A 24,798-nucleotide genomic window follows, 5' to 3' on the forward strand; every position below is an offset into this window, starting at 1 on the left:
TTACTCGGTATGCAGCATTCTTCCGTTCAGTAGCTAGTTCACATTCATCGTCAAACCAGCCGTCCCGACTTTTCTCGCGTCTGGGGCCAAGTATGATAACGTTCTAAGGGTGATCGTCAAGATCATTTGTTGATGCTTCATCTCCAGGATCTTGACTGTTGAAATCTGTAAGTATGATTTTGATATCTTCATTTTTTTCCGTCTGCAGTTTTTCATAAAGAAAGAACTCCTAGCGATCAGGGTTTGGTAGTAGAGCTTGGTGTTGGTTCAGCAGGCATTTCCCATGTTTTGTGCTCCATCATGGGTATCAATCCACGTTTCGCCCTGGGACCTATACTATCCTTTTACCCTTTTTAACAATAAGGAGGTTAAAGAGCTCTGGCTATCGTCGAGATATTGTTAGCTGACCAAGATCTGGAATGTCTCCATATCGAGAGAGAATGAGGCAAATCAGAAGATAGGCGTTCGAACGCTGACTACGTCAGGGCGCGAATGTATCCCAGTAGGCAGTCAAATTACTAGTAAAATGGGGCTTATTTATTCCTCAGTTTCAATCTGAATGTCTTTGAGCAGCTTTGTTACCATGTGAAGTTGGGCCGGGAGTATAAGCCACTCTGTGGAGGAATCTCTAAGGAAGGGTATATAGAGTAGTAATGGAGAAATTAAAAAGAGAAGGAAACGGACAAAAAACTAGTCGAGATTTCTTAAAAACCCGTTACTGGGCTGTTTTTCCCCAGGAAGCATACAAAAACCAAAAGGAGGTTGAAGTATACAGAAACGAAACGGTTAGCGCAGTAATAGCATAGCTAGAAGGAGACGAAGTAGATTTGTCCGGAGAAGTGACGACGATGTTGCCTACTAAACCAAGGAAGAAGAGCAAGAACAACATTCACATTGATCACCAAACAATTTTACGGTGATGTGATAGCTTAATATCAAACCTGCTCCATGAGGTAATAATGATGAAGGAGGTAGGATATTAGTAGAGAAGAATCCCACATAACTTGTGCGTGTGGAAGTATGTCTTTCTAAGGTTTTTGCATCTCCATGCGAAGTGAAAAAAGAACAAAAAATTAATCAAAAATGAATTTAATAAAATTCCCAATTTTATTTTAATAATAAAGCTCCATCCCTATCATCATCAACGGCGCAACAACCGGTATCCGGTCTAGGCCTGCCTTAATAAGGAACTGCAGACATCCCGGTTTTGCGCCGAGGTCCACAAATTCGATATCCCTAAAAGCTATCTGGTGTCCTGACCTACGCCATCGCTCCATCTTAGGCAGGGTCTGCCTCGTCTTCTTTTTCTACCATAGATATTGCCCTTATAGACTTTCCGCTGGGTTTATCATCCTCATCCATACGGCTTAAGTGACCCGCCCACCCAAGTTATCAGCTTCTTCGGAACACTTTTCTCTGAAGGCAATGGATTCAAGACTTGAATGTTGTAGTATTTTATCTTTGATTTGTGTTTGGGGAGGAAAAGGGCTTATTCAAGAAGTAACGCAACGGCAGACATAGAGTAGTTGAGCTGAATAAACGAAACAAGATTCGCAGCTCTAATGGTTTGAATAAAAATAACTGCTTCATTTATTCAATTTTTGGATAACATCTTAAAATTATTAAAGCGTATGTCTGTAATTAGAGAAGCGAGCAATAACTATAATTTAGCAAAGGGTTCAAAGGCAAACTACAGATGCCGCACATTTTATCTTTGAAACTTTCAAATATTTCCACGTTAATAATATTCATCATATCGAACTGTATAGAAGTGCGCATAAGTTCATTACGTATTACCAAAACGTTTTGTTCGTTGATTTCAACCCTAGAAATAAAACCAAATTAAATTCACTTTCAGCACCATATAAACGACAAAACTGCATACCTGAAATCATAAAATTTTTCCACCGCTGGAAACTGGTAGCCCTTGCTCTGTACATTGATTTTGTCCGTTCCGTTTAGTAATATCATAAACTCTCCATTATCCTTAACTTTGGGGTCGAAAGTGAAGTAATGCTTGCCGATAAATACTTTTAATATGTACCGGACGAGGTTGTCTGAATTATCGGCCATAATGAAAATACCCATCCGGGGGGTCACAGAGCAGTCGCCTACCAGCAAAGTGGAACATGATGCGTTCGTGGAAAGATATGTATCGGTGTAGATGATGGAGTCATCGAACGTATTAACAACATTTCCTATAAGGGAGCAGGACCCTGTGGATACAATGTAAAGTGACAACATCATTATCAGAAGTACAAGCGAATTATAAAACTCACTCCTCAACCCGATATCATACAGTATTTGTTCGGTTGTATCATATTTCGCATCAATTCTAGGGATAAATGGAATATGATTCAGTTTCCATTTGATCCCGTTTATAGCAATATCGAATGAGTGATCGTTGGACGGTCTTTGTACCGCGATTTGGATTTCCTTCTCAAGATTTAAACTCTCGACTCTCTCACTAGAGAATGCTAAAATAAAGTGCTCCAGTCTGGTGACCCACAGGTTGAACCAATCTGGCATCTATAAAAATATTCCTTTTTATTAAGCAGACTTTTGTCTATTGACATTAATTCGTACATTATTAAATTTAACTGCAGCATTGAAATCCTTTATGGTGGTGAGATCTTCGTAGTTGTTCCTATTACAATATTTTGTTGATGGTGGAGGCGAAAGTTTGAGAACATCACGTGGACATAATTGGTTGGTGACCGCATCATCCTTTGCGGTGAAGAAATTTGATCCGTTTGTTGGCTGCAATATAATGAAGATGTTATTGTTTATGAAATGGAAAATAAGCAGTTGGTCTACCCCAATACTAGACAAAATTTCCAATTTGGATGCATTTTGCGGACATCCCTTTTCACCTAAACTTTTTCCAAAGACCAGAAAACCCTCAAGTGTGTGGGGCTTTATCATAAACACAATTGGGGTATAAGTTAAATCCAAGCATGCCTGTAATGAAAAACTTTGGTTACAATTTCTGAATTTGTTTTCAAAAGTAAAATTGTTTCAAATGTGTAATAACTGCAATGATTAATATCATGTTGACTCAACCTAGGTACCAGTAATCAGGCATATGTATATACATGCAGGGGCGTAAAGAAAAATGTTCATCAAGGTCACTATTCCGAGTCCAATGAGAAAACTCTCTTCTCCATTTAATCAACCCAAGAAAATTAGAATATATGTTACTTTTATTTGTCCTTATCAAACGCCTTTTAGCATATATTTAAAGTTGGAATCTACGGTAAAGCCTAACCAGTACAATATACTCAGCGCATGCATCTGAAAGCGATTTCTTTGTCTGATCAATCCTTGGAAGCAAGGAGTTGATAGGAATTAGTGTTCATATTGGTTTCTTATCTTAGTGAGGCAGTACCCTCACTGCCAAGATGGAGGAACTTGCAAAGACAAGGCAAAGAGCTCGACGGTGTGATGCTAAAAGCTGTAACAATGTGAGGGTGTTAAAAACGGCACACTATAGGATTACAGTACCCTGTAGAAGGAAATATGGTCAGCATTGCGCTCGCCCAAGATTATTACCCTGATTTGATTCAGGTACTCATTCACAGCTGAGTCGACTGGTATCCGACGGCAAATCACGATACAAATCCCACTGCCACTACGACAGCCTTGGGCTCTAACCACTTAGCTATCCGCACGCTGATCGGCTATTGCATATCATTATTACGTACAGTAGGATTCCGATAATTCATATAGTCAAGGGATTGCCGGCTTGGCACGAATTATCGGGAACACAAAGTAAAGAAATTTAGCTCTGGGGACCAGTTATGTCCTTGATGATTTTACGTGACTACAGCGTGGACTTAACCCCGCGGTCTTTTTAAGAGACGGATTGATTTTGTGACCACAAACAGGGCCACGCTGCGACAAGCAACAACAGTAACAGTGTGCATCGCTTAGTATTCATACTGGTGGATGCAAGACCTACCTAAATCTCCACCGAACTAAGGATTACGCCACGTAATTCCACGTTTGATGCCAGAATATCTCAGAATATCGCTTGGACGTAAACACCACCCCTTTGGAAACTCGCACCAGCGGGCCAACATGAACAAGGAATTCTCCTAAGACATGTAAATTCAGAGGGTTATCCCGGTTCCCATGGGACCAGTATACCGCTGGTAAAGTTTCGTAACCGAAGCCACGTCAGGTGAGTACCCGTGCAGATTTGGGTCTGATCGCCCTAACTAACTTTTGGAGTATTCGCGTATTGCATCACGGCCAGAAGCCAAAGTAAGTACAGCGATTCCCAGTGTCACCTCGTGCAAGCTCTCCTCCGCCACTTGGTTTTCGTTTGGGCGACAGGGTTGCTTCCACGTCTTCCTTGCCGGCACCTCAGAGCACAAGTTCTGGGTACTGGCAAATTTGTATGAATTAACTGGAAATACGAGTAATCGGGATATGCATTATCGGGATTCCACTATATTATATATTTTGTCACCGCCCCACAGTGGACGATGCAGAGAAAAGCGCTTTCTGGCAAATACTCCAGTTACCGTTGAAACAACGCGAAATGCACGCAGGTCCGTCACAATGGTGGCGGACAAGAAATAATCTCACACCCATGATTGACACCCATTGTAAGCCTAGAAGAAATGTCGAATGAAACTACATGCAACTTTCGGGATTTTTAAGTCCACTAAGCGGTCGTTAACCAAGATTTTTGGTAATGGAATGACGATCTCCAATTGATGGCCCGTGAGAAAAACGCTTCTACCACAAGTTTCTGATTGATAAAAATCTGGCCTCTTGGCAAAATTCCGGGTCCGGATAGTTCAATGGTTAGAGCACTGCCACCACGGAGGGCCCTAATTCAAACCCCAGAGCATAGGGATTTGTATCATGACTAGATGTCGGATATCTGATTCTTGACTCAGCTGTGAATGAATACCTAGGTCAAATCAGGGTAATAATCACGGGCATATTGCCTCTTTCAGTGTACCGTTACGGTCTTGAATGAACACGCTTCAAGACTCAGCTCTAATTAAATTGTCACGATAACGACTATTGCTATTGGAAAAGATCTCGGGGATGCCATTGGAGAAGTATTACAAAGGTATTTACGATAAATTGGCCACTCGGGACAGCAAGAGTGATCTATATCGACTTTTCAAAAACCGACAACTATGTCGTCAGCACTGAACAGCACAGACACAAAATAATTGTTCTATACATTTACTATGAGCAGGCGTTCCGGATCTGCACAGACATAGCACAGTACAGGTCAGATTTCTTGTAAAGAATATTTTTGCCCTGCGCTGGAAGGTGTTCCACTAGGGAAATTGAAAAGATATCCCCCTAAAAGCGAAGAAGAAGAATTCGTTCGCTCATATTTGGAGCAATTTCAACCGACGAATTGAAAAAGTGAAACCGCACAGGGTCACAGCACCTCCAGCCATTGTAGCTGAACTCTGGAAAACGACGAGCTAGCACTCAACATGTTGGTTCAGTGAGAACTTCTATTTAGATATTGAGGAGGATAGAACACCATTTATGTGGGAAAACATAACTGATTCGGTTGTTATTCTATACTATGAACATTTTTGAGCATATTTTTGATAAATGCAATAGCGACATTCTTCAAATTACCGTAAACTAAGTCCAGTTTATCAAGGAATGTGGAACTACTGACCCAATACACGATCCGCGATGTTTGATTGGGTACTATATAAATTCATCTGGTATGCATTGCGACAACACCTGCTTTGGAAAGTCTCCCTAAATTCTCTCTATTGCCATTGCATTCCACGGGTACATCTAGATGATGCGGAAAATAAGGACAGACATCACCTCCTTGTGTCTCAAAATCAACAACACACCTATCCCCACCGCAAACGAACTCACCTACCTAAGGTGACCATGGACTCACGACTCTCTCACGTTCCACATATCCCGAAGGGACTTGGCCTTGCAACCGGCACCTTCAAGTCCCTATACCCAATCCTCAAATACAACATTCCAACGCCTCAGAAGGTTAAGCTGTTTTGTTACAAACAACTTATCCGGCCACTCTTCATGTTCGACTTCATTTTCTGGTGCTACTGCTCGCCCTCCCCCCTCACTTCGGCTTAAAAAACGCAGAATCCTTCTTCACTGCTACAACACCTTTAAAAACGAAGACCGCTTCAAATACATCTCCAACCAAGCCCTTTATGCTCCTGCCAAACTCCTCGCATTGATGCTGTTCTATCCCGTCTTGCCCTAAACTTCTTGACCAAAAGTCAAATCCATCTTAACCCACTCTCTCCCAGGCCATGCAGGCCGAGAGCGTCGAAGAAAATCTTCCATGAACTCATCTGTTTCCTTATCCATCTTTCCAATTTCAAAACATCCTGTTCGACCCCGATGGTAGAATGGTCATCTACACCGGCAACTACTTCTCATCATACCAATTCTAGCTTCTCTTCCCTAACCCTTCCCGCATGCTCCCCATCCTAACCCAATTCCTCTTTCCTTCCCACCGCCTACCCTGTTTTATCTAAATGTTAACGAGGGGAGGTTTTCGTTCAAAACGAATTTCAATATTTTTGAACTTTTCAGAAAATAAAAAACTGAAGAAGGGGACAGTTGGTCCCCGAAATACATATTTGTTCAAATTAGATACTTTTAGCCAATAAAACGGAAAAATATCTTCCAAGGCAAGCTATGAAAATTTTTCACTTATAATTGTAACCTGAATAAAGTGGCATTTCATAACTGGGGTTCTTTTTTATCTACATCGTTCGTTCTCTCATCCTCCATTCTGGCCGTCTATCAAAGACATTGAACGGCGCCTCACTGTAATGATGACAAAGATGGTAGGCTTGCTAGTGGTGTAACCCGCGATCACCACGTCCGAAATGAGAAAATCCGCAACCGATATTGTGTTTTACCAATTGTAGAGCGGTGACGTCTTCGATGGTATGGCCATGTGTTCCGCACTGACAATAACTTACTAGTTAAGATTAGCTTGAGCATCGAAATTAATGATAAACTACCCAAAGACCCTCAAGAACAACGATTCATTTAAGTATTCCTTGATTCCCCTTCTGCAAGGCCTATCATCATCGTCATCATCAAAGGCGCAACAACCGGTATCCGGGCTAGGCCTGCCTTAATAAGGAACTCCAGACATCCCGGTTTTGCGCCGCATCTTAGGCAGGATCTGCCTCGTCTTCTTTTTCTACCATAGATATTGCCCTTATAGACTTGCCGGGTGGAATCATCCTTATCCATATGAATTAAGTGAACCGCCCACCGCAACCTAATGAGCCGGATTTTATCCACAGCCTGACGGTCATGGTATCGCCAGGCCTATGACCGAGAAAAGTAGGGAGCCCGATCTGCGAGAGTATATCCCTTTATCGAACGGGACAAAGGCGGATCATTCAACTATTAGTAACAGAAATGTACTGTCATAGACTTTGGATTATTTTAAGAAGTCCTTTGGGCTGCAACTAATTAACAGCACCCCTCTTTACGCCTATTGACTGAGGTTTTGTATTCTTTCTGAAACATCGTACAATGAACGCAAAATAAGTTCCAATAAGGGCTCTTGAATTCGAATTTTGTCGCCAAAATTCGCAATAAACTTTCAAAGTGTAACTAGAGTAAAACCGCTATGTAGCCACTGGATATGACAAAGGGTACTAAGCTCACTGCAGTACTGAAGATTAAATTTTGAAATTTATGAAATACAGCAGGCGGTGAGCCTAAAATTCATGCACTAAAAAAATCTTCGGTAAGGCGAAATTGCAAGTTCATAATGACTTCTGTAAGTAAAATTTCCTTAATTTCTGTGTAAGAACAAAGATTTAGATATTTCTACACAGTTAGAAGCAAAAAGGGAGCAGTTTAGAAAATATCTTGAAAGAAGTGGTGTTATAGATGCGTTAAGTAAGGCTCTTATCAAGCTCTATGAAGAGGCAAATAAACCCGACGATGCAGTCCGATTTATCCGAAAGCACCTGTGTGATACCTGCCCCGATGACGAGGCTTTCGATAATATGAAAGCTGATTTGATTGAAGCAAATAATACGATCATTGAGTTGGAACGCGAGCTAAACCGAGTGAGAGGCAACATGTAGGAAAGCATTCCATTTCTCGTTAACGTTGCAGTTTTCACCAAAAATATTTATTTCTCTAGAAAACGGACACCAAGCGAAGTACTCAAAATCCTGGAAAATGGCATGCAACGGTTAGACAAAGAAGAGAGCGAGTCGCCCATTAGAAAGTATTTGCCTGGAGCATTTGAGGAGTTGAAAGATTTGAAGAGCATGTTTGGTACGACAATGGCCGATATCTTTAATGCAGGATTTGAAAATCCGCATAGTGAAAAACTCGCTGTCTATGTGGGAGACCATGATTGTTACAATATCTTTGCAACTGTTTTGGATCCAATCATCCGAGATTATCATGGAATTCCGGAAGATGAGGATTTCAAGCAACCTGAAACTGATTTCGGAGACCCAACGACTTTGAAAAATTTGGATCCTGACGGCAAATTCATCAAAACGACGAAAATAAGAGTTTCGCGTAATATAGAGGAATATGCATTTCTCCCTAAGATGTCTGAGGAGGACTATGCAACTGTAATGGAAAGGGTAATGACTTTTTTTTTCAATAGATTTTTACCTATTTCCGACTCGGGCCCGTGGTGAAAATTGTGCGGAAGTCATTTTCCAACATTTTTTCATTGAAAAATTGTGAGCCCGTGTGAAACCTACTCTTTCCACTCGCTCTCGGTGGGAATAGGGCATCACATTTTGTATAAGGACTGAGGGATCTTAAGACTGCATCCACTTGATTCTGGAGAAAACCAAATAGGGAGCAACTTACTCCCTCTTTTTTGGTCAGCCGACCCATCGTTTTGTGTTTTGCACCTAAACTTCAAAAAATAATAAACGAAGAGGATTATACGGGTTCGTCCCAGGGCAGAAGCAACTTGTCGGTATCACACTTCTGGACAAAAGGATGGGCACAAACCCCTCTTTAATGGCCATGAGAAGAGTTTTTGAGAGACGCTACCTTTTTAGAACGTGAAAGAGAGGAAAGAAGTGTGGTGCAACCTGGGTTTGGCAAAGCAGAGAAAAATGACATGGACACTTCTTAATTGAACTGGGAAGAATAAGTCAACTGAGCATCAGAATCAATGCAAATAGGGTCAGAAAGTTGATTTATAAAGGATGATAGAGTATTTACTCAATCATTTTCAAAAGAATTAACTTTTGTAAAAAAGAGGTGAAAACCATATCAACGATGTAGTAGTCGTCAGCTCGGTAATTTATTCCTTTACTACCAAAACGAACTGGTGTTTTAAGAGGTAACGCGGTCACCGATGTGTTCGGCTTTGGCGTTTCAAAATACAAACACCACCTTAACACATGTACGAATATAGCATTTCCACCTATAATTGACGACACTCCATATGGAATCGACGTTTTTCCAAATCAAATTCACGGCTTTCCAGACCAAATTCATGTATTTGCAAGTACAATTAACTTTTTTCCAAGTCAAATTAATAATTTTGCAAATAGAATCAACATTTTTTCAAATTAAACTTACAGAATCAAATTATTTCATTATCTATAAAAAGCTATGTATGAAAAGGGACTATATTCTCATTTTCCACATATGGTTTTTCTTTAAGATCGCTTAGTAATATGGTTCTGTAAATTTGATTTGGAAAAATATTAATTTTATCTGCAAATCATTAATTTTATTTGGAAAAACCTTAATTTAATTTGAAAAATCGTGAATTTGATTTGAAAAGACGTGAACTTGGTGTGAATAGTCTTTCATTTGAATTGGAAAATTGTTAATTTCATCCGGAATGTCGTTCACTTGAGATAGAAATGCTATATATCCTGTAACTGTATAGAAACAGTAGCCGATTAACTTTAGTAAATTCATTTCAATGAAAGTTGAATTCAGATCTAGATTGAATTGAAGGTTGGAGGAACAAATGGAAAGATATAACACCATAAAATTCACATATGGTCCCAACATGAATGACTGCGTCTGCATAGGAAATTTCTTAGTGGAATAGACATTATCCCTCCCTTAGTGGAATAGGCATTATCCCTCCCTAGTATTAATGCTTCAATTAATCCAAACGCAATGGCAATTGCAAATTATCATCAGCAAAGTTGAGCAGGTTAGGGAGAAATGGTATCGTCCATTCATCCACGTCCACTACCAAGAATTAAAAGGTGAAGGATGGATGGATTAAACAAAAAAAAAAGCGTAAAAGGCGTCAAGACGTTAGTAAGGTGAAGAAAAAGTATCGGGGACAGGAAATAATCTAGGCGGGCTCCCTTTTGGACTTCAATTTTCTCAGAGATGCAGTACGATTTCAATATTTTACGCCAATATATGCCACCAGCCTGCTTGCAGTCAACCAAACCTAATGTCAGAATTTCATTTATTATGCATCTTCAGAGGATAACTTCCAAATCCATGTGACTAGATTTTCATTCCCGGCTAATCGAAAACCAACTGATTTTATGACAGGTTTTTTGCTCGAACAATGTGCGGTCAGTGATGAAGCGGTGAAAGTTAAAGGATCCTACAAATCTTTCACTGTTGTTGTTACGGTCAATAAGACCATACTTCCTCATGACATGACCGAGTAGGGTGTTGTTAGAGCCCACTTTGATATTCAAATCACTCATCACAACCACCACCACTGTCCTGAACTGCACGTAATCTCCGTTGGTGCGTAACATTACACAACTGAGATCTTGTAAGACGTGCACAACAATGAAATTTCCTTTTTTTTTGTTGCAAGATTAGATTGCAAGATTTACCTCCCTAATTGTGATGTATTCGTCGGAATGTTTAACCATACCAGAGCGGAGAAAAAAAATTGCGTGAATTCCCACAGTTTATTCCGCCAAAGATGGTCCCCTCGGTCGAGAAAGGAGTAGGGACAAATCTTTATGGTCTGAATGGCCATGAAACAGCCTGGCAGATTAGAGAGTAGGTGGAGCCTTCTTGATAATGTTAGCTATTTATCTACTTCATCTTTATCCCAATGAGATAGTGATTCTCCTGTGAGGTAAGGATTAAGAATTCACTCAAAGGTATTCCTTGCTCATAGTAAAAGGCGACTAAAATGGGGAGAAATTCGTGGGCTAGCAGCCTGCAAATTCCGAAACTTTCTTGATGTAGAAACGTTGTCCATGGTTCTGATAAGGACGGACTGTCGATAACAATCTTTGACTATCGTACCAGGATATGAGTTGATTTTTGAAATGTCTCTACGCTCCTCGACAACGGTATCGAGAATGTTTTCTCGATTTTGAGCGAAAATTCTAACGTTACAAGGTGGACATTCTGAGGTTAAGTCGAGTTAGATTGTTGGATTTTGCGGAGCACTCTCTCTAGTGCCGCTGCGTTATTGTACTTGGAATGCCTTATGGAAATAAACTTAAATCCTTATGTCAAACCTAATGCGTACCTTTATTACTTGGGAGCCGGTTTCTGAGAGGGTACTTCCTGTGAGGTTTCTGTCCAGAATGAGAGACATTTCAACAGTATACCTCAACTACGCTGATTACATCCGTCTGGTCTCTCAGAGAATCATGGACTTTGGACTTGTAAATAAAGGCAAATAGAGTCGTACTGAAGATAAAGAGGAGGAATCCAAGCTTCCAAGTCCTGAAAGAAGCTGAATCAGATTTCAGTAAATCGTCAACTATGGCTCGTAGGCGTGGTTGATGCGCGATGCCTCATTAAGGGGTGAGTGGCAACTATATTCAAATTCGTTAGGGCTCGGAGATCATACAGAATTTTGAGAAGCCCAATTCGTTGGTGTCAGTAATTTGATTAATTTGGAGGTTTTTGATGGATTATAAAAAGTAAAATCCGTCTGGGTTTTCCTCTCCTTCTGTCCTCAGGCTTAAAGACCTTATCTACCAAGACCGGGAACGACTCTTTGGAACGTGTTCGATAGAGTCACCTGGGTCGGGGTCTAAATCTTGAGCGCACGGATTGAGGAAAAGTATGTTGATTCTCTTTCTACATCATTTGGTAAATCACTTTTGTTCATGGTTTGAGTCGCCAAGAGCTCAACTACATACTTGTATACCACAAAAATTAATTCTAAAGAAGAGGAAACAAATGGTTTGCAAAATACTGTACAGTTTCAATAAAAACTAGCGAAAAACTGAGAAGTTTGGTTTACAATCAGGAATTTCTCGCACATTAAAAAAAACATTAGGATCCATACGATAGGACGGATGGGTGAAAAGTGTAAAGGATTGCATCTTCTGACCTAAGAAATGAAGAGAAACGGTTGAGGGAACTATATTGGGCGGGTCTACCAGGGATGAAGCAGTCCAGGGTGCTTATTGGGGGATGCGAACCCACGCGTACAAAGGATGGCTTAAACCTCACCAAAAAGAACCTCCGAATCATAGTGGGAATTTTCACTGGTCATTGTCGGCTGAACTATCACCTAGGGAAGCTAGGGATATCTACGGACACTGCCTGCAGGTTTTGTGAGGAAGAGGACGAAACCTCTATACACGTCCTAGGACAGTGTCCGGTACTTGTGCAAAGTAGGTCGAGACATTTGGGAGAACACTTAATACCAGATGCAAAGCTGAAACATCTGGAAGCGGGGAACATACTAAAGTTCCTAACGGTTACAGGCCTGCTTGAGATACTATGATCAATAGGTACACTATAACCAGTAAAAGGGGCACAATAGTTCTTCAAGGACGCGGTGCGACTTTCCCTTAACAGAATAATAATAATAATCTTCTGACCTTTCTCTGATGGTATATGCAAACTGGTATTTTATTCTATTCAATTAAATAGAACCGGAAAGGAACAAATCATTTATTTAGTATTGAAAAAAAATAACTGCCAATACCATATTTTTACAGACTTCTCAGGTTCTTATGTGCCTCGAAGGAGAACAAGATGGCACGTTTTACGCACTTGAAGATATTGATTCCGAAACTAAGAAGGAATTGATTAAAACACATGTGGCGTTTGATAAAGTTAACAAGTTACTAGAGGCAGGCGGCGGATATCGTTTTTGGCCAACCGGGCGAGGCATTTATTACAATGCCCCCCGGACTTTTGCTGTCTGGGTGAACGAAGAAGACCACTTGCAAGTTATTTCTATGTCCCAAACAGGAAGCCTCCGTAAGCATACCTGTAATACTAGAGTAACAATTTTTGCTATGGCTTTCTATCCTTTTTAGCCGAAATCTATCGAAGGCTGATTAACGCCATGCCGACAATTGAAAAAGACTTGAAATTCCGACGTGATGATAAATATGGCTACATGACAGCGTCCCCCACTAACTTAGGGAGTACCCTGCGCGCTTCCGTACATATCAATTTGCCAAAATTATCAGCAGATGTGGACAAATTGCGTGAGACCTGTAAATCTCTGAATCTTGAAGTACGATTGCGTGAGGAAGAAATTGAACCTTCATTGGAAATTGCAAATAAACAGAAATTGGGGATTACTGAATATGAAGCTGTTAAGATATTTCAAGATGGTATTCTTGAGTTAATTGCCCAAGAATCTGAGAAGTAGGTGGACCTAGGATATTCGATGATTGTTTTTAGTGAATTTACGTACATTTTGGAAAATATATTGATTTGAAAACATACCTTCCAATCATGTTCACCATTTTCTGTTCGTCTGACGACCCCAGTTAACTTGTACCAGTTGGTTTTCGATGAGGTAAACATGTTTAAAATGACATTCCATTTGTGTAATATTTGGTCAGGTATCCCGTTCTTGTGGATGAAGGTGAAGTTTACCTTGTGTCCAGTCTTGTCACCAGGTCCTTCGATAGATTGTACGCTGACCGATCCTTCAATCTGCAAAAATTATTGTTAGTGGATTATTAGAATAGATTTGCTCAAAAACTATTTCACATACCTTCGTGAAGTCTACGTTATGAACGAGGAAGGTAAAATTTCGATCATTTCCAATGTGTATTGAACTCAGCTGGGCGATCCCGAATATGTACATAATTGTGTTCACTATCATGTTCGACGAGAATCCACTGAAAAGTTACGTTTGTTAATATAATGGTTTTTGTCACTTTCGATATAATTTACTTCTCCATAAATTCTGATTTGAAAAGCATAGCACGGTAGCTGTTGAGCTCGTGGAAGTTAGTATTAACGGTTGCTGATAAGCCAATATCCGGAACGTGGTATTTAAATAGTTCGAACTGAAAATGAAAGATTGAATAATTTCTGGGAGTTTATATTGTCGGTTTTTTATATGTTTTGGTAACATCAAGGTGGCTAGAGGGGCACAACATTGCTATTCTCATCGCAATCAAGGCACTTAGGTTCAACCAGGTGAACTTTGAACTGGTATGGGAATGCCTTGAGAGATTGAATACACTCGGTTCGTTCAATAAGGCCTGGATACTCTGGGATCCAGGCCATGTTAGATTGGAAGGCAATGGGGCAGCGGACGAACTAGCCAAAAAGGGAGCAGTGACGCCTTTACACGGGCCAGAACCCTCTGTGGAATCGGAAACGGTTTCATGGCTATGACGTTAAAAAATGAAGAGGAACGGTTGAGGGAACTATACTGAGCGGGCCTACCAAGAATAGAGCAGTCCAGGGTGCTTATTGGGGGATACGGATCCAAGCGCACAAAAGATTTCTTAACCCTCACCAAAAAGAACTTCCGAATCATAGTGGGAATTCTCACTTGTCACTGCCGGCTGAACGATCACCTAGGGAAGCTAGGGATATCTACGGGCACTGCATGCAGCTTTTGCGCAGAGTATGACGAAACCTCTATACACGTCCTGGGACAGTGTCCGGCACTTGTGCAAAGTAGGTCAAGGCATCTGGGGGAACACTTAATACCATGCAAAGCTGAAAGATCTGGAAGTAGGGAGCATACTAAAGTTCCTGACGGTTATAGGTTTGCTTGAGATACGAGTACTATGATTAATAGGTACATTAACCAGTAAAAGGGGCAGTGGAGGATGAGCAGTGTGCGACTTTCCTTTAACAGAATAGTAAACATCAAGGTGCACAATTTCGACTACTTAATATGTGAGCGTGAAAATAAAGCTATGAAATTCTTAGCCTAGTATGAGCATGTAAATAGTAGCATATTTCTTACTTCAATAGGCAAGTTCCATTGAAAGTCAAGTAAAGAAGGTCACCCACACACAAGTGAGGCGATTATGAGCTTCGCAACATATAATTTTCCTTAAAATTCAGGGAGCTTTCACACCAATGGCCGTCTCTCTTGATTCCATTACAAAAAGTGTTCGAACTAGGCCCCTAAAAGTAATCTCTTTTGGTTCTGAACTTCCACAGAATAAATTTGAGCCTCTGAAAACTATAGATCTCGGCATGACCCGACAGCCTTCCTTTTTCTATGCATAATTCCTGGTTATGGCTATTAAGTTGACAATTTCTATTTTTCTTTCAATTGGTTAAAGCCCATTCTAAGTTTTGTGGAAAACATAACCTTATTAAAATCCGTTCACTATCTGTCATGCGCAGTTTTCTCAGAAACGGTTACTATACTACATCTATTGACACGAAATTTGGTAGAAAGGTTGAAACTGTGCACCCCTACACATGCGGCAAATTGCATTTACATTGGACTTAAGGGGGTGCAATGTTTTTAACTGAATATTGCCCATGTGGGGTAACATATTATCTCTATTAGTACTTTTCGAGGCATATACATATTAGTTTTGACATTGGCTGCAGTAATATAGGCTTTAATATGGAGTTTTATTTTGGAAAAATTCACGGAAATCCTACTATTGTTAACAAAGTTATAGTGGGTGAAAGTTGCCTCTTTTGAGTCAAATTACTAACCCTTAAGAGATAAAATGTCAGTACCATATGGAAATGAGTATCGGACGAATTCAACGTATAAATACTACGACCTTTCAGCTGTTGAATATCCCTTTCAGAGGTAGAATTGAAGGAATTTCCATAGCCTGATAGAAGTGGTCCACTTTTGAGCAATAGCGGGCTGTTTTACGCCTCTTTGTTGTTCTTAGATATCATTTATGAAAATATGGGAATGGTATGATCTGTCAAAACCGTTGACGGGCGATGAGTTGAGACATCGCGGTGAAGACTGCCTGCAAAAGCAGTGGCAGTTCTAATATGAGTGCGGGCATCTAACCTCTTTAAATCGCAATACGAATGCCGCCCAGACCAAAAGAGTAAACCATCTTGCTGGCAGGCAAAAATTCCCGTGAAAGAACAACAAAAATTGTTGTTCTTCAGAAAAGGGGATATGAAAACCTAGTAGGACTTTTAACGTGACACTGCTCCTTAAACTACCATATTGGAAAAATTAGAGTGATGGATTCGGCTGTATGCAGCTAATGTGAGGAGAAGGAGGAAATAGCCCTGCCCTGCCCGGTCTCCTCAGATTTCAGACGAAGACACCTCGGTAAGGTTTTCTTCAACGAAGAATCTGCGCACTTTCTACCTCTGGAGGAAGTTCTCACATTCGCAAAAGCCTTTGTACGCCGCAGGCGGGAGGCCATTGAATAGGGGATTTCTTCACCTCCTCACCCTTCGCTTTAGTCAAGCGCTTCTAAGTACATATGAATACTTAGTCCCTGATCTTATAGAGTGACCTCGATTTCTATTACTACTGAAACGCAATCTATGTCGAGCCCACAACGTTAACCTGAACAGTAGAAGTTGGACGTATAAAGAAGAATGTAGAATCCAATTTATTTGAAGAGCCTCTGGATCATATATGAATTGTTTCTTGAGCGTGTCGCCTGCGAATATCTTTTGAATAATTGTGTAATAATGATATAGACCAAACTGGTTTATGCGTGTTCGCGTGTTACCTTGTCTGCGCGTTTTTCTTTCTCCACAGCGCATGCAGTGTTGTTTGGTGATCCTGTTCTTGACTTAGAGGTAGCCCGGCATACTATGGACCACAGGATCAGCAAAGGCATGCCATTGCTACCAATTTGTACAGTTAATGATGCTCAGGTGGAGTTTTTAGAACTTATTTACGGTCAATTGATTATTAGACGAGAGTGTTACTCCTCTTTATATAAACTAATAGTAGTAACGGTCGGCTCATTCATGGATACGTCAAATGTAGTCCTAGCCAAAGGACAGTGTGGGATAAAGCTGTAGAAAGATTTGGAGTCTTCAAACGACCGGGTTTACCTACGGAGAACTTATGGTTTAGGAGAAAATTTCGGGGACTCGCTTCCGGTCTAGTTATTTGTAGTTGGCTTTTCACTAGAATTCCATGGTGGTTATGAATATGCCTATATCATAGGCGGAGGTATATAGGAACTTGATTTATGGAGTTGTATTTTTTAGCTCGGAGGCTCCGAGGTGTAAAAGGGGAAAGAGCCACCATGGTCCATATTGCGAACGCATAGGTGCGAAATGAGATGAAGTCATATTGTTTCCCCTTCTTCTTCTCCTTTAGCTTTTTTTTTAGTATTAGGGTCGGCTCGATTTGAACAAATTCACAATTTTCCTCAGTCATGGGTTTGATTAAAGTCGAGTTGGTAGGCTCTTAAACCACCATTTAAAGTATCTAGCCATTTATGTATTTAATGGACAATAAACAGAGTAAACTTCAATTACTTATTGTCCCCAGGAGGAGGAGAAAGTAATAATCTTATCTTATGCTTAAAACTACTTGAAGAAGAGAAGTTAAAAGGGCCAAGCTGTTGTGCGTTGTAACTTCGGCAAAGCCTAGGAATCGGGGAATGGAGGTAGACTTCGAGCTCTGCGAAGGGCACATTGAAAATGTCTGCGCTACGTGTGTTATAAGACGCAGGACGGCAGGTGATGTCGTTAGCGGCGAAGCAGTTTATCAGACCCGTGGAAAGTTTAAAAAATATGCATAAATCTAGAAAGGATCTACGCTGTTGCGGGAAGGGGAGTTTCAGAAAGCGGAGGTGGGAGGAGTAGTCTACACGAGGCAAGCTTTTCTTAAAGAAGAGGAAACGGTTGAATTTACGTTGCACATTTTCAAAGGCAAGACAATCACAGTTACAGGAAGGTGACCAGATCACGGAGCAGTACTCGAGGGTATTCCTCACGAAAGAATTGGAGAGAGATAAGGAGGGTTGGATGGAATCAAAATCAGTGGAGGAGCGAAGTATAAAGCCTAACAATTTTGCTGCTCGATTGGTGACTTCGAGGGGGGTCGAAAGTGACTCCAAGGTTTTGAGTGGAATTTAGGTATGATAGGGAATGTCCGTTAAGAGAGTAGGAGAAGGACGTGAGTGAGGATTTAAGTGGGGAACACATAAAGTGACACTTTCTGACGTTTAGCGCTAAGCCATTAGCAGAGCACTAGCGAACCAGAGTGTCTAGGTTAGATTGAAAAGAAATACAGTCCACAGGCGACGATATAACGGAAAACAGCTTAAGGTCGTCGTCATAGAGTAAACAGGGACAAGTAAGTCGTTGTTTCGGTCGGCCTTTGATTATCTGCCATGGACTTCGATGCTTAGGATGATCTTGGCTGATGAGTTCTCGTCAGTGGGAATTACAATGCCATAGAATCGAAGACGCCTCTTTCGTAATTTTCCTCATTAGGTGCAACCCGATATTCCTCCCGGATTCCTAATTTCGGAAATGATCATGATGTGTTATATCACTGATCAAACTATCTGATCTTAGTCTCGATTGCTAATCCTAGATTTCGGATATTCCATGAGGGAAGTCTTCATCTGTCGGCCTCGCTTCTGTCGCTAGGTAGCGATCAATACATACTTCAGTGTACAGAAATCTCTACATTAGCATCGCTTAATTAAAATATCATCAATACTATGCTTTCTGACAGGATCACAAAATTTTTGAAAGGTTCCATGCATGGCCTGGAATAAAACTCGTCAGAAAAGTACGCCTCCCCATCTCGGGGTCCAAAATGAAGTTTGGAGCAAGCATAAACTATTTTCGGGAATCACGCGTTGGGCCTCATTTGTAATGGACCTAGTCGTTGGGTGTTCAAAAAAGACACCCAAGATTTGAGAAGTGATTGACAGATTGATTAATTAGTGGCTGCGGCTCCACAGAAATGGGAGAAACCCTACCCAATTTCTTATTACACTTTTTGAACTGTGCAAACGAAACAATTAATCATTTATTTATTGTTAGAAGGCCGACGCATTATATGGAATTCGCATTATACTGAACAGACTTGCCATTTTTTATTCTGGCATTCACCAGGCAAACTCTCAGAGATTCCCAAGTCGAGATTTCTTCCTTGAAATCTCTGAATTTATATAAAGGACGAACTAAAGTATAAGTTGTTGATCATTTCTAATTGGATTCACTACTTACCACTTCAATTTTCTTTTCGGGGGAAATAATTTCATTATAAGACTCCGCAGATGACCGTGTTATATGTCCTTTCGTCGAAGTGACTGATCTCGATTTGAACGATAATCCACTCGTCAGGTTCTCAGGTCTCGAGAAAGCAAATTTAAGTGATTTACTTGTTACGTTAAAAATGATGTCATTGTTCACTGGAATATAAACGAGCAAACCCTGCTCTCGGCTTATTTCATGTTCCAAGTTGAGGAATGGATTGTAACTCCTACTCGAGCATAGGGCATATGACGAATACCTGAGTAGAGGTCAATCTGGATTCACTGTTCACAAGAAAGGCGAATAGTCATACCTTACGTCGATTTCATTTGACCTAGTTATGACATTGGGCGCCATATGTTGCGTGATGTTTCCCCTAAGGGAGGTTAAAACCGTTGTCTGAAGTAGAACATCTGCTGAAGTGCCGAGCACGGTGGGGACTGCAAATTTAGTCATGAATGGCCATCGTACGGTTTGCATGTTTATATGACTGTCGGCTCGAATTAAGAAACCGATGTGCTTTACCACTAAAATCAAATGGGAAGGATTAGGATTAGCTACTTCGTAATATTATATGGGAAGTTACTGTCGCTATAAGTTAAATTCCGGAACATCTTTTCATTTATGTGATAGGACAGAACAGTTTTGCCTTCCATTTGAAGAATCAATTCAACATGCATTGGGGTGTTTTCAAGAAGAGGGGCTTTCATTGATTCCAGTATTTTTCCTAGTGTTTGGGAGTTCATATCCATTGGTGTAGGGTTGAAAAATTGCTTGAATAGCTGATCGGAAACGCCTCTAATTTTGAGGTAAAGCTGGAATAATGGAAATAATGCAAGTGGTTCTGAGATGTAGGAACAAATTTGATACAATACCCCCAGTTGTCCGGTAAATCGCCCCAAAGTTTCAGTATCGAACTTGAAATATGCGACAACAGGTTGATCAGATTTAGGATCCCCGATCAAAAATGCCTGCAGCATTGCTCCGATGCCGAATTTGGAGTCGCGATAATCGAAAATGTAATTCCCGGTAACCCAATATTTGGAAGGTGGTGCGGGAGGCAGGTGTCGATACATATAGGACAACATTCGGCGTCTGTAATAAATTCTCGTAGGGTTATTGACGATCAATTGCAGCGTTTGGAAAATACTTACAGATGTTGATAGCATGGATAAGTTGTCTCGGAAATGCTCTTAATCGTAGTCCGATAATAGTTGATGAGATGGGGTGAAGTCTCGTCCTGTATTAATCTGTGAAGACTGATGAGTCTTGCTGGTGTTGGGCTTGAAATAAGCAATAAAGTCATTGCGGCAACTCGCATTTGCAATGATGAATTTCTTGATTCGAGAATTGGCCAATAAATTTCGAATATCTAGAATAAGAAGATATCGATGAATACTCTTGTTATACAGAAATCTGCAGTCAAGCTGTGAATAAGACCTTTTCGGGACGAGTGTGTGATAGTGTCATGGTGGTCCACGCTGCTAAGAATTTAATATCGTCATTTTCACTTTCATCACGTATGATTGGATCCAAGTAATTCGCTACGTTGCCTAGTTGAAGATTACTTAGTGCTTGCAAGTATAGCATCTTTTGTTCGTGGTCATGTCCGCCTGAAAGAAAATGCAAAGAAAATGCAAATTTGTATGTATATACACAGTAGGACAGCGAAACTAAAGCGATAATCATTTCACATCCAGAGTAAGAGACTCTTACACCAATTAGGAGATCTTTTCCTAGCAAATGAAAGTAGATTAGTTTGAAGAAAGGAATACGGAAAAGTAAAGAGATTTATGTATGTATGTAAAGATGTAGTATGCTCTATTACATGTATATAAGAAGAGCAGCCAAACATTTATGTGGGTAACAATGTCTGCTTGAGAATCAGCGTTAATTACCAAAACTAAATGAGCGGAAGTTCCTCCTCCTTCTCCTTTGCCATCATACTTTCAGAAACAACCGTTTCATCAAACGCTGATGATGATGCGATGATATTGTACTCTGGCTCATATCTAACCTTGGCTCAAGGGATATCGCTTCTCTAGCAATCACGCTCTAAGAAATATGCCCGACAATATAAAGTCTGAAGGTCTGAACTCAGCCCTGACGTCAATCAACTGGGTCCCTCTCTCCATTTACGTGTGACCAAGCACTCAACACTTTCTATACCGTTTTATCTGATCTTCTTCCTTGTTTCGTTCCTTCCTTTCCTAAGTGCTTACGCTCTTATCCCGTCTGGTTCACCACTGAAGTTCACAAGAAACTACGCCAAAACGAGACTCAGAGGAAGAAGTTCCTGTCTTCTAGAAACGATGCTGACTTAGTTTTTTTGAAATCTCTACATTCCTCAAATCCTTAATACGTCAGTCCAGAAACGAATATTTGACCAGTGTGGAAGATTCACTAAAGCGCGGAAACCTGAAACTTTTCTGGTCCCACATTCGCAACTCCCGCTGCCCTGCCTAGTTATCACCTCCGTTCATTAAATTTTCTGGCTTGTCAACTAACTCCCCTCAACTATCTCTGTGATTTACTCTGCCGCTACTTTTCGTCAGTCTATGTTCCCCCATCTTCCTCCGAATCCCCCCCGATAGTAGATGTAGCCTGCCCCGCATCGCTTACCATTCCCCTTCTTACCCCCTGGTAAGTCCATCTCCCTTCCCCTATCTCTTATTTTCAACAAAAGCCTCGAAGATAATCATTTTCCCGGGTTGTGGAAAGAGACTCTCATCATCCCCATACACAAAAGTGGCGATCGTACGCTTGCCGAGAATTACCGTCCCATTTCCTTCCTCGCTTCTTGTTCCAAAACGTAGGTCCACTGCCTCCAACCTGCTTGACTTTACCAACTTTGTCGCAAAATGTCTAAATTCACGGCAAGAAGTGCGTACCATCTACACTGACTTCGCTAAAGCCTTCGACACTTTAAATCAGAAGATACTTCTATCCAAACTCTCGTCTCTAAACGTTCTCAAACCACTTGTTTTATGGCTTGCCTCTTACCTTTCCAACCGATCCTGCCGCGTCTCTTTTGACGGCTGTTCTTCCCGCTCCTTCTCCCCCTCCTATGGCGTCCCACAGGGATCTATTCTGAGTCCTTTGTTATTTTTATTTTTTATTAACGACCTTCCTCCCCTCCTTACTTGTCCCTGTTTGCTGTTTGCAGACGACCTTAAGCTGTTTTCCGCTATATATAGTCGCCTATGGACTGTGTTTCCCTTCAATCTAACCTGGACACTCTGGTTCGTTGGTGCTCGATTAATGGTTTAGCGCTAAACGTCAGAAAGTGTCACTCTATTTGCTACTCCCTAAAATCATCACCCACTTCTTTCTCCTACTCTCTTAACGGGCATTCCTTATCCTGCGTATATTCCACTCAAAACCTCGGAGTCACTTTCGACAATAAGCTCCGCTTTGACACCCATTGCCTCGATATCATCAATCGAGCTGCAAACTTGTCAGGATTTATACTTCGCTCCTCCTCTGATTTTGATTCCATCCAACCCTTCTTAGCTCTCTTCAATTCCTTCGTGAGGAATATCCTCGAATATTGCACCGTGATCTGGGCACCCTCCCGTCACTGTGATTGTCTTGCCCTTGAAAATGTGCAACGTAAATTCACCCGTTCCCTCTTCTTTAAGAAAAGCTTCCCTCATGTGGACTACCCCTCCCGCTTCCACTTTCTGAACCTTGCCTTCCTACAACAGCGTAGATCCTATCTGGATCTATGCACATTTTTTAAACTTTTCTCGGGTCTGATGGACTGCTCCGCCGCTGACGACATCACCTGCCGTCCTGCATCTTATAACACACGTAGCGCATACATTTTCAATGTGCCCTTGGTACTTTCATTCCCCGATTCCTAGGCTTTGCCGAAATTACAACGCAGAACAGTTTGGTCCTTTTAACTGCTCTACTTTAAGTAGTTTTAAACGTAGGATAAAATTTTTGCTTTCTCCTCCTCTTAAGGACAATCATTAATTGAAGTTTGCTCTGTTTGTTGTCCGTTAGATTAAATAAATAAATAAATACTGACTATTCCTCCAAGCAGAAGAGAAATCATTGTGGAAATCAATGCACTCAAACGGAATAAAGCCGTTGGAATTGACGGTCTCCCCGCAGAGCTACTTACTACTGCACCTGCAATTACTGCAGATCCTAGGAATCCAAGACCGCTAAGATTGCAAAGAGGATCACCTATTTTGGGTGTGACAATTGGAGAGGTACCTGCATGTTTCCTGCCGTCGCAAAGGTAGATAGAATAGTTAGTTAGTTGGAACGCATTAAAGAACATCTCAAAAGAAAGTCGTTTGGATTGCATCTTGCCATCGACATTATTTCTTCTTGTTATCGGTGACGTTCATGATGCTGCCTTGTCCGGAGGACATGGAAGAGTTCTATGGACTATGACTTCTTTCCTCGACACTGGTTCTGGATTTGGAAAGAAAGACAAGTAAAATTCGACTGAAAATAAACACCAATAACCTGTCACCCGTAGACGATGTGATATGAAAGCGGAAGTAGCAGTGGATAGGTCACACATTAATGGGGGACGAGAATTGCTGGCTATCCAGGCAGTGTAATCCACTCTCCCAGGATAGCCGACGAGTGAGTCGCCTCAAGAATACTTGGATCAGAACAATAGAGGAGGAGTGATTAAAAAAACTTGAGAGACTTGTGTAAATTGGTGCCAATGAGAACGCTGGCGTATTTATTGTGGTCGGTTTGGGAATTCCCGGATAGGTAAAGGACTCGCACTTAATTTAGAGGAGCCGGCCCAATTATCGAACAAGACAAAGGATAAACTGGGAAAGTGGGACGAAAGTGCCATTGGGAAGCCATCTTTTGATCAAGTATCTGGCCATGTAGTGATGCTAAGAAGACTACGTACAGGAGATTCGTTTCCCGGCGCATTTGAATTTGTATGGTCGAAGAAAAGCATTGTACATGTTCAACGTTCTTCAATCACTTGTGCTTGATGAATTTCGCGCGTCTTTTTGGTAGTGTTGGGTTGGGGAACATGCACAAAAAACTATCTAGGCTTCGTACCTAACCCGCGTATATGCGAAACTCGATTTGCTCCTCCTGTATATATAGCCTTCTTGGGTGATGCCCATGTCATTTCATGTATATTATAATGTAAGACGACCAAACAAAATATCGATTTGTTGTTGACCAAATCGACTAGTTTCTGTTTATTGTTGTTTGACATTAAGGAACTTCATCTTGATACGGAGATAAATCAGATTCCTTCTCTGATTTGTCTCTCATTGGGTGTGTTATTTATGACAAATTAGACTCTCAATTTTCTGCTTCGTTTCCTTTTAGCGTTGATGAAGATCTTTTGGAATCCAGAGTCGTTAACTTCACTCCTAAACTCTTTATGTGTATCCTGCACGAAATTTTAGGAAACGATCTGGTTATCCTCTTAGGAGTGATCTACCGCCA

The 24,798-nt window shown here is 41.0% G+C and overlaps 2 protein-coding genes across 2 annotated transcripts in view; one reads left to right on the forward strand and one right to left on the reverse strand.

Annotated features, from left to right (window-relative positions):
• Positions 1-1,560: 1,560 nt before the first annotated feature.
• Positions 1,561-24,798, reverse strand: part of LOC119659651 (vitellogenin-5) — a 42,055-nt gene continuing 18,817 nt past the window's right edge. The window contains exons 8-21 of the mRNA XM_038067858.1: positions 20,791-20,963; positions 20,505-20,722; positions 20,226-20,445; positions 19,937-20,165; positions 19,664-19,877; positions 19,324-19,609; positions 14,104-14,219; positions 13,922-14,048; positions 13,648-13,860; positions 2,818-2,961; positions 2,587-2,760; positions 2,280-2,529; positions 1,886-2,216; positions 1,561-1,825 (exon numbers count right to left, since the gene is read on the reverse strand). Coding sequence (XP_037923786.1) covers positions 1,642-1,825; positions 1,886-2,216; positions 2,280-2,529; positions 2,587-2,760; positions 2,818-2,961; positions 13,648-13,860; positions 13,922-14,048; positions 14,104-14,219; positions 19,324-19,609; positions 19,664-19,877; positions 19,937-20,165; positions 20,226-20,445; positions 20,505-20,722; positions 20,791-20,963 — 2,879 coding nt within the window. The 3' untranslated portion in view covers positions 1,561-1,641. The remainder of the gene's footprint in view (positions 1,826-1,885; positions 2,217-2,279; positions 2,530-2,586; positions 2,761-2,817; positions 2,962-13,647; positions 13,861-13,921; positions 14,049-14,103; positions 14,220-19,323; positions 19,610-19,663; positions 19,878-19,936; positions 20,166-20,225; positions 20,446-20,504; positions 20,723-20,790; positions 20,964-24,798) is intronic.
• LOC119659652 (arginine kinase) lies at positions 7,660-13,646 on the forward strand. Its single transcript, XM_038067859.1, has 5 exons — positions 7,660-7,786; positions 7,845-8,095; positions 8,159-8,615; positions 12,906-13,170; positions 13,230-13,646. Exons 1-5 carry the CDS (start codon positions 7,778-7,780, stop codon positions 13,568-13,570), a joined length of 1,323 nt encoding a protein of 440 aa, XP_037923787.1. The 5' UTR covers positions 7,660-7,777; the 3' UTR covers positions 13,571-13,646.

The sequence above is a fragment of the Hermetia illucens genome, chromosome 6, assembly GCF_905115235.1.
Source record: "Hermetia illucens chromosome 6, iHerIll2.2.curated.20191125, whole genome shotgun sequence".
NCBI classification, from domain to species: Eukaryota; Metazoa; Arthropoda; class Insecta; order Diptera; family Stratiomyidae; genus Hermetia; species Hermetia illucens.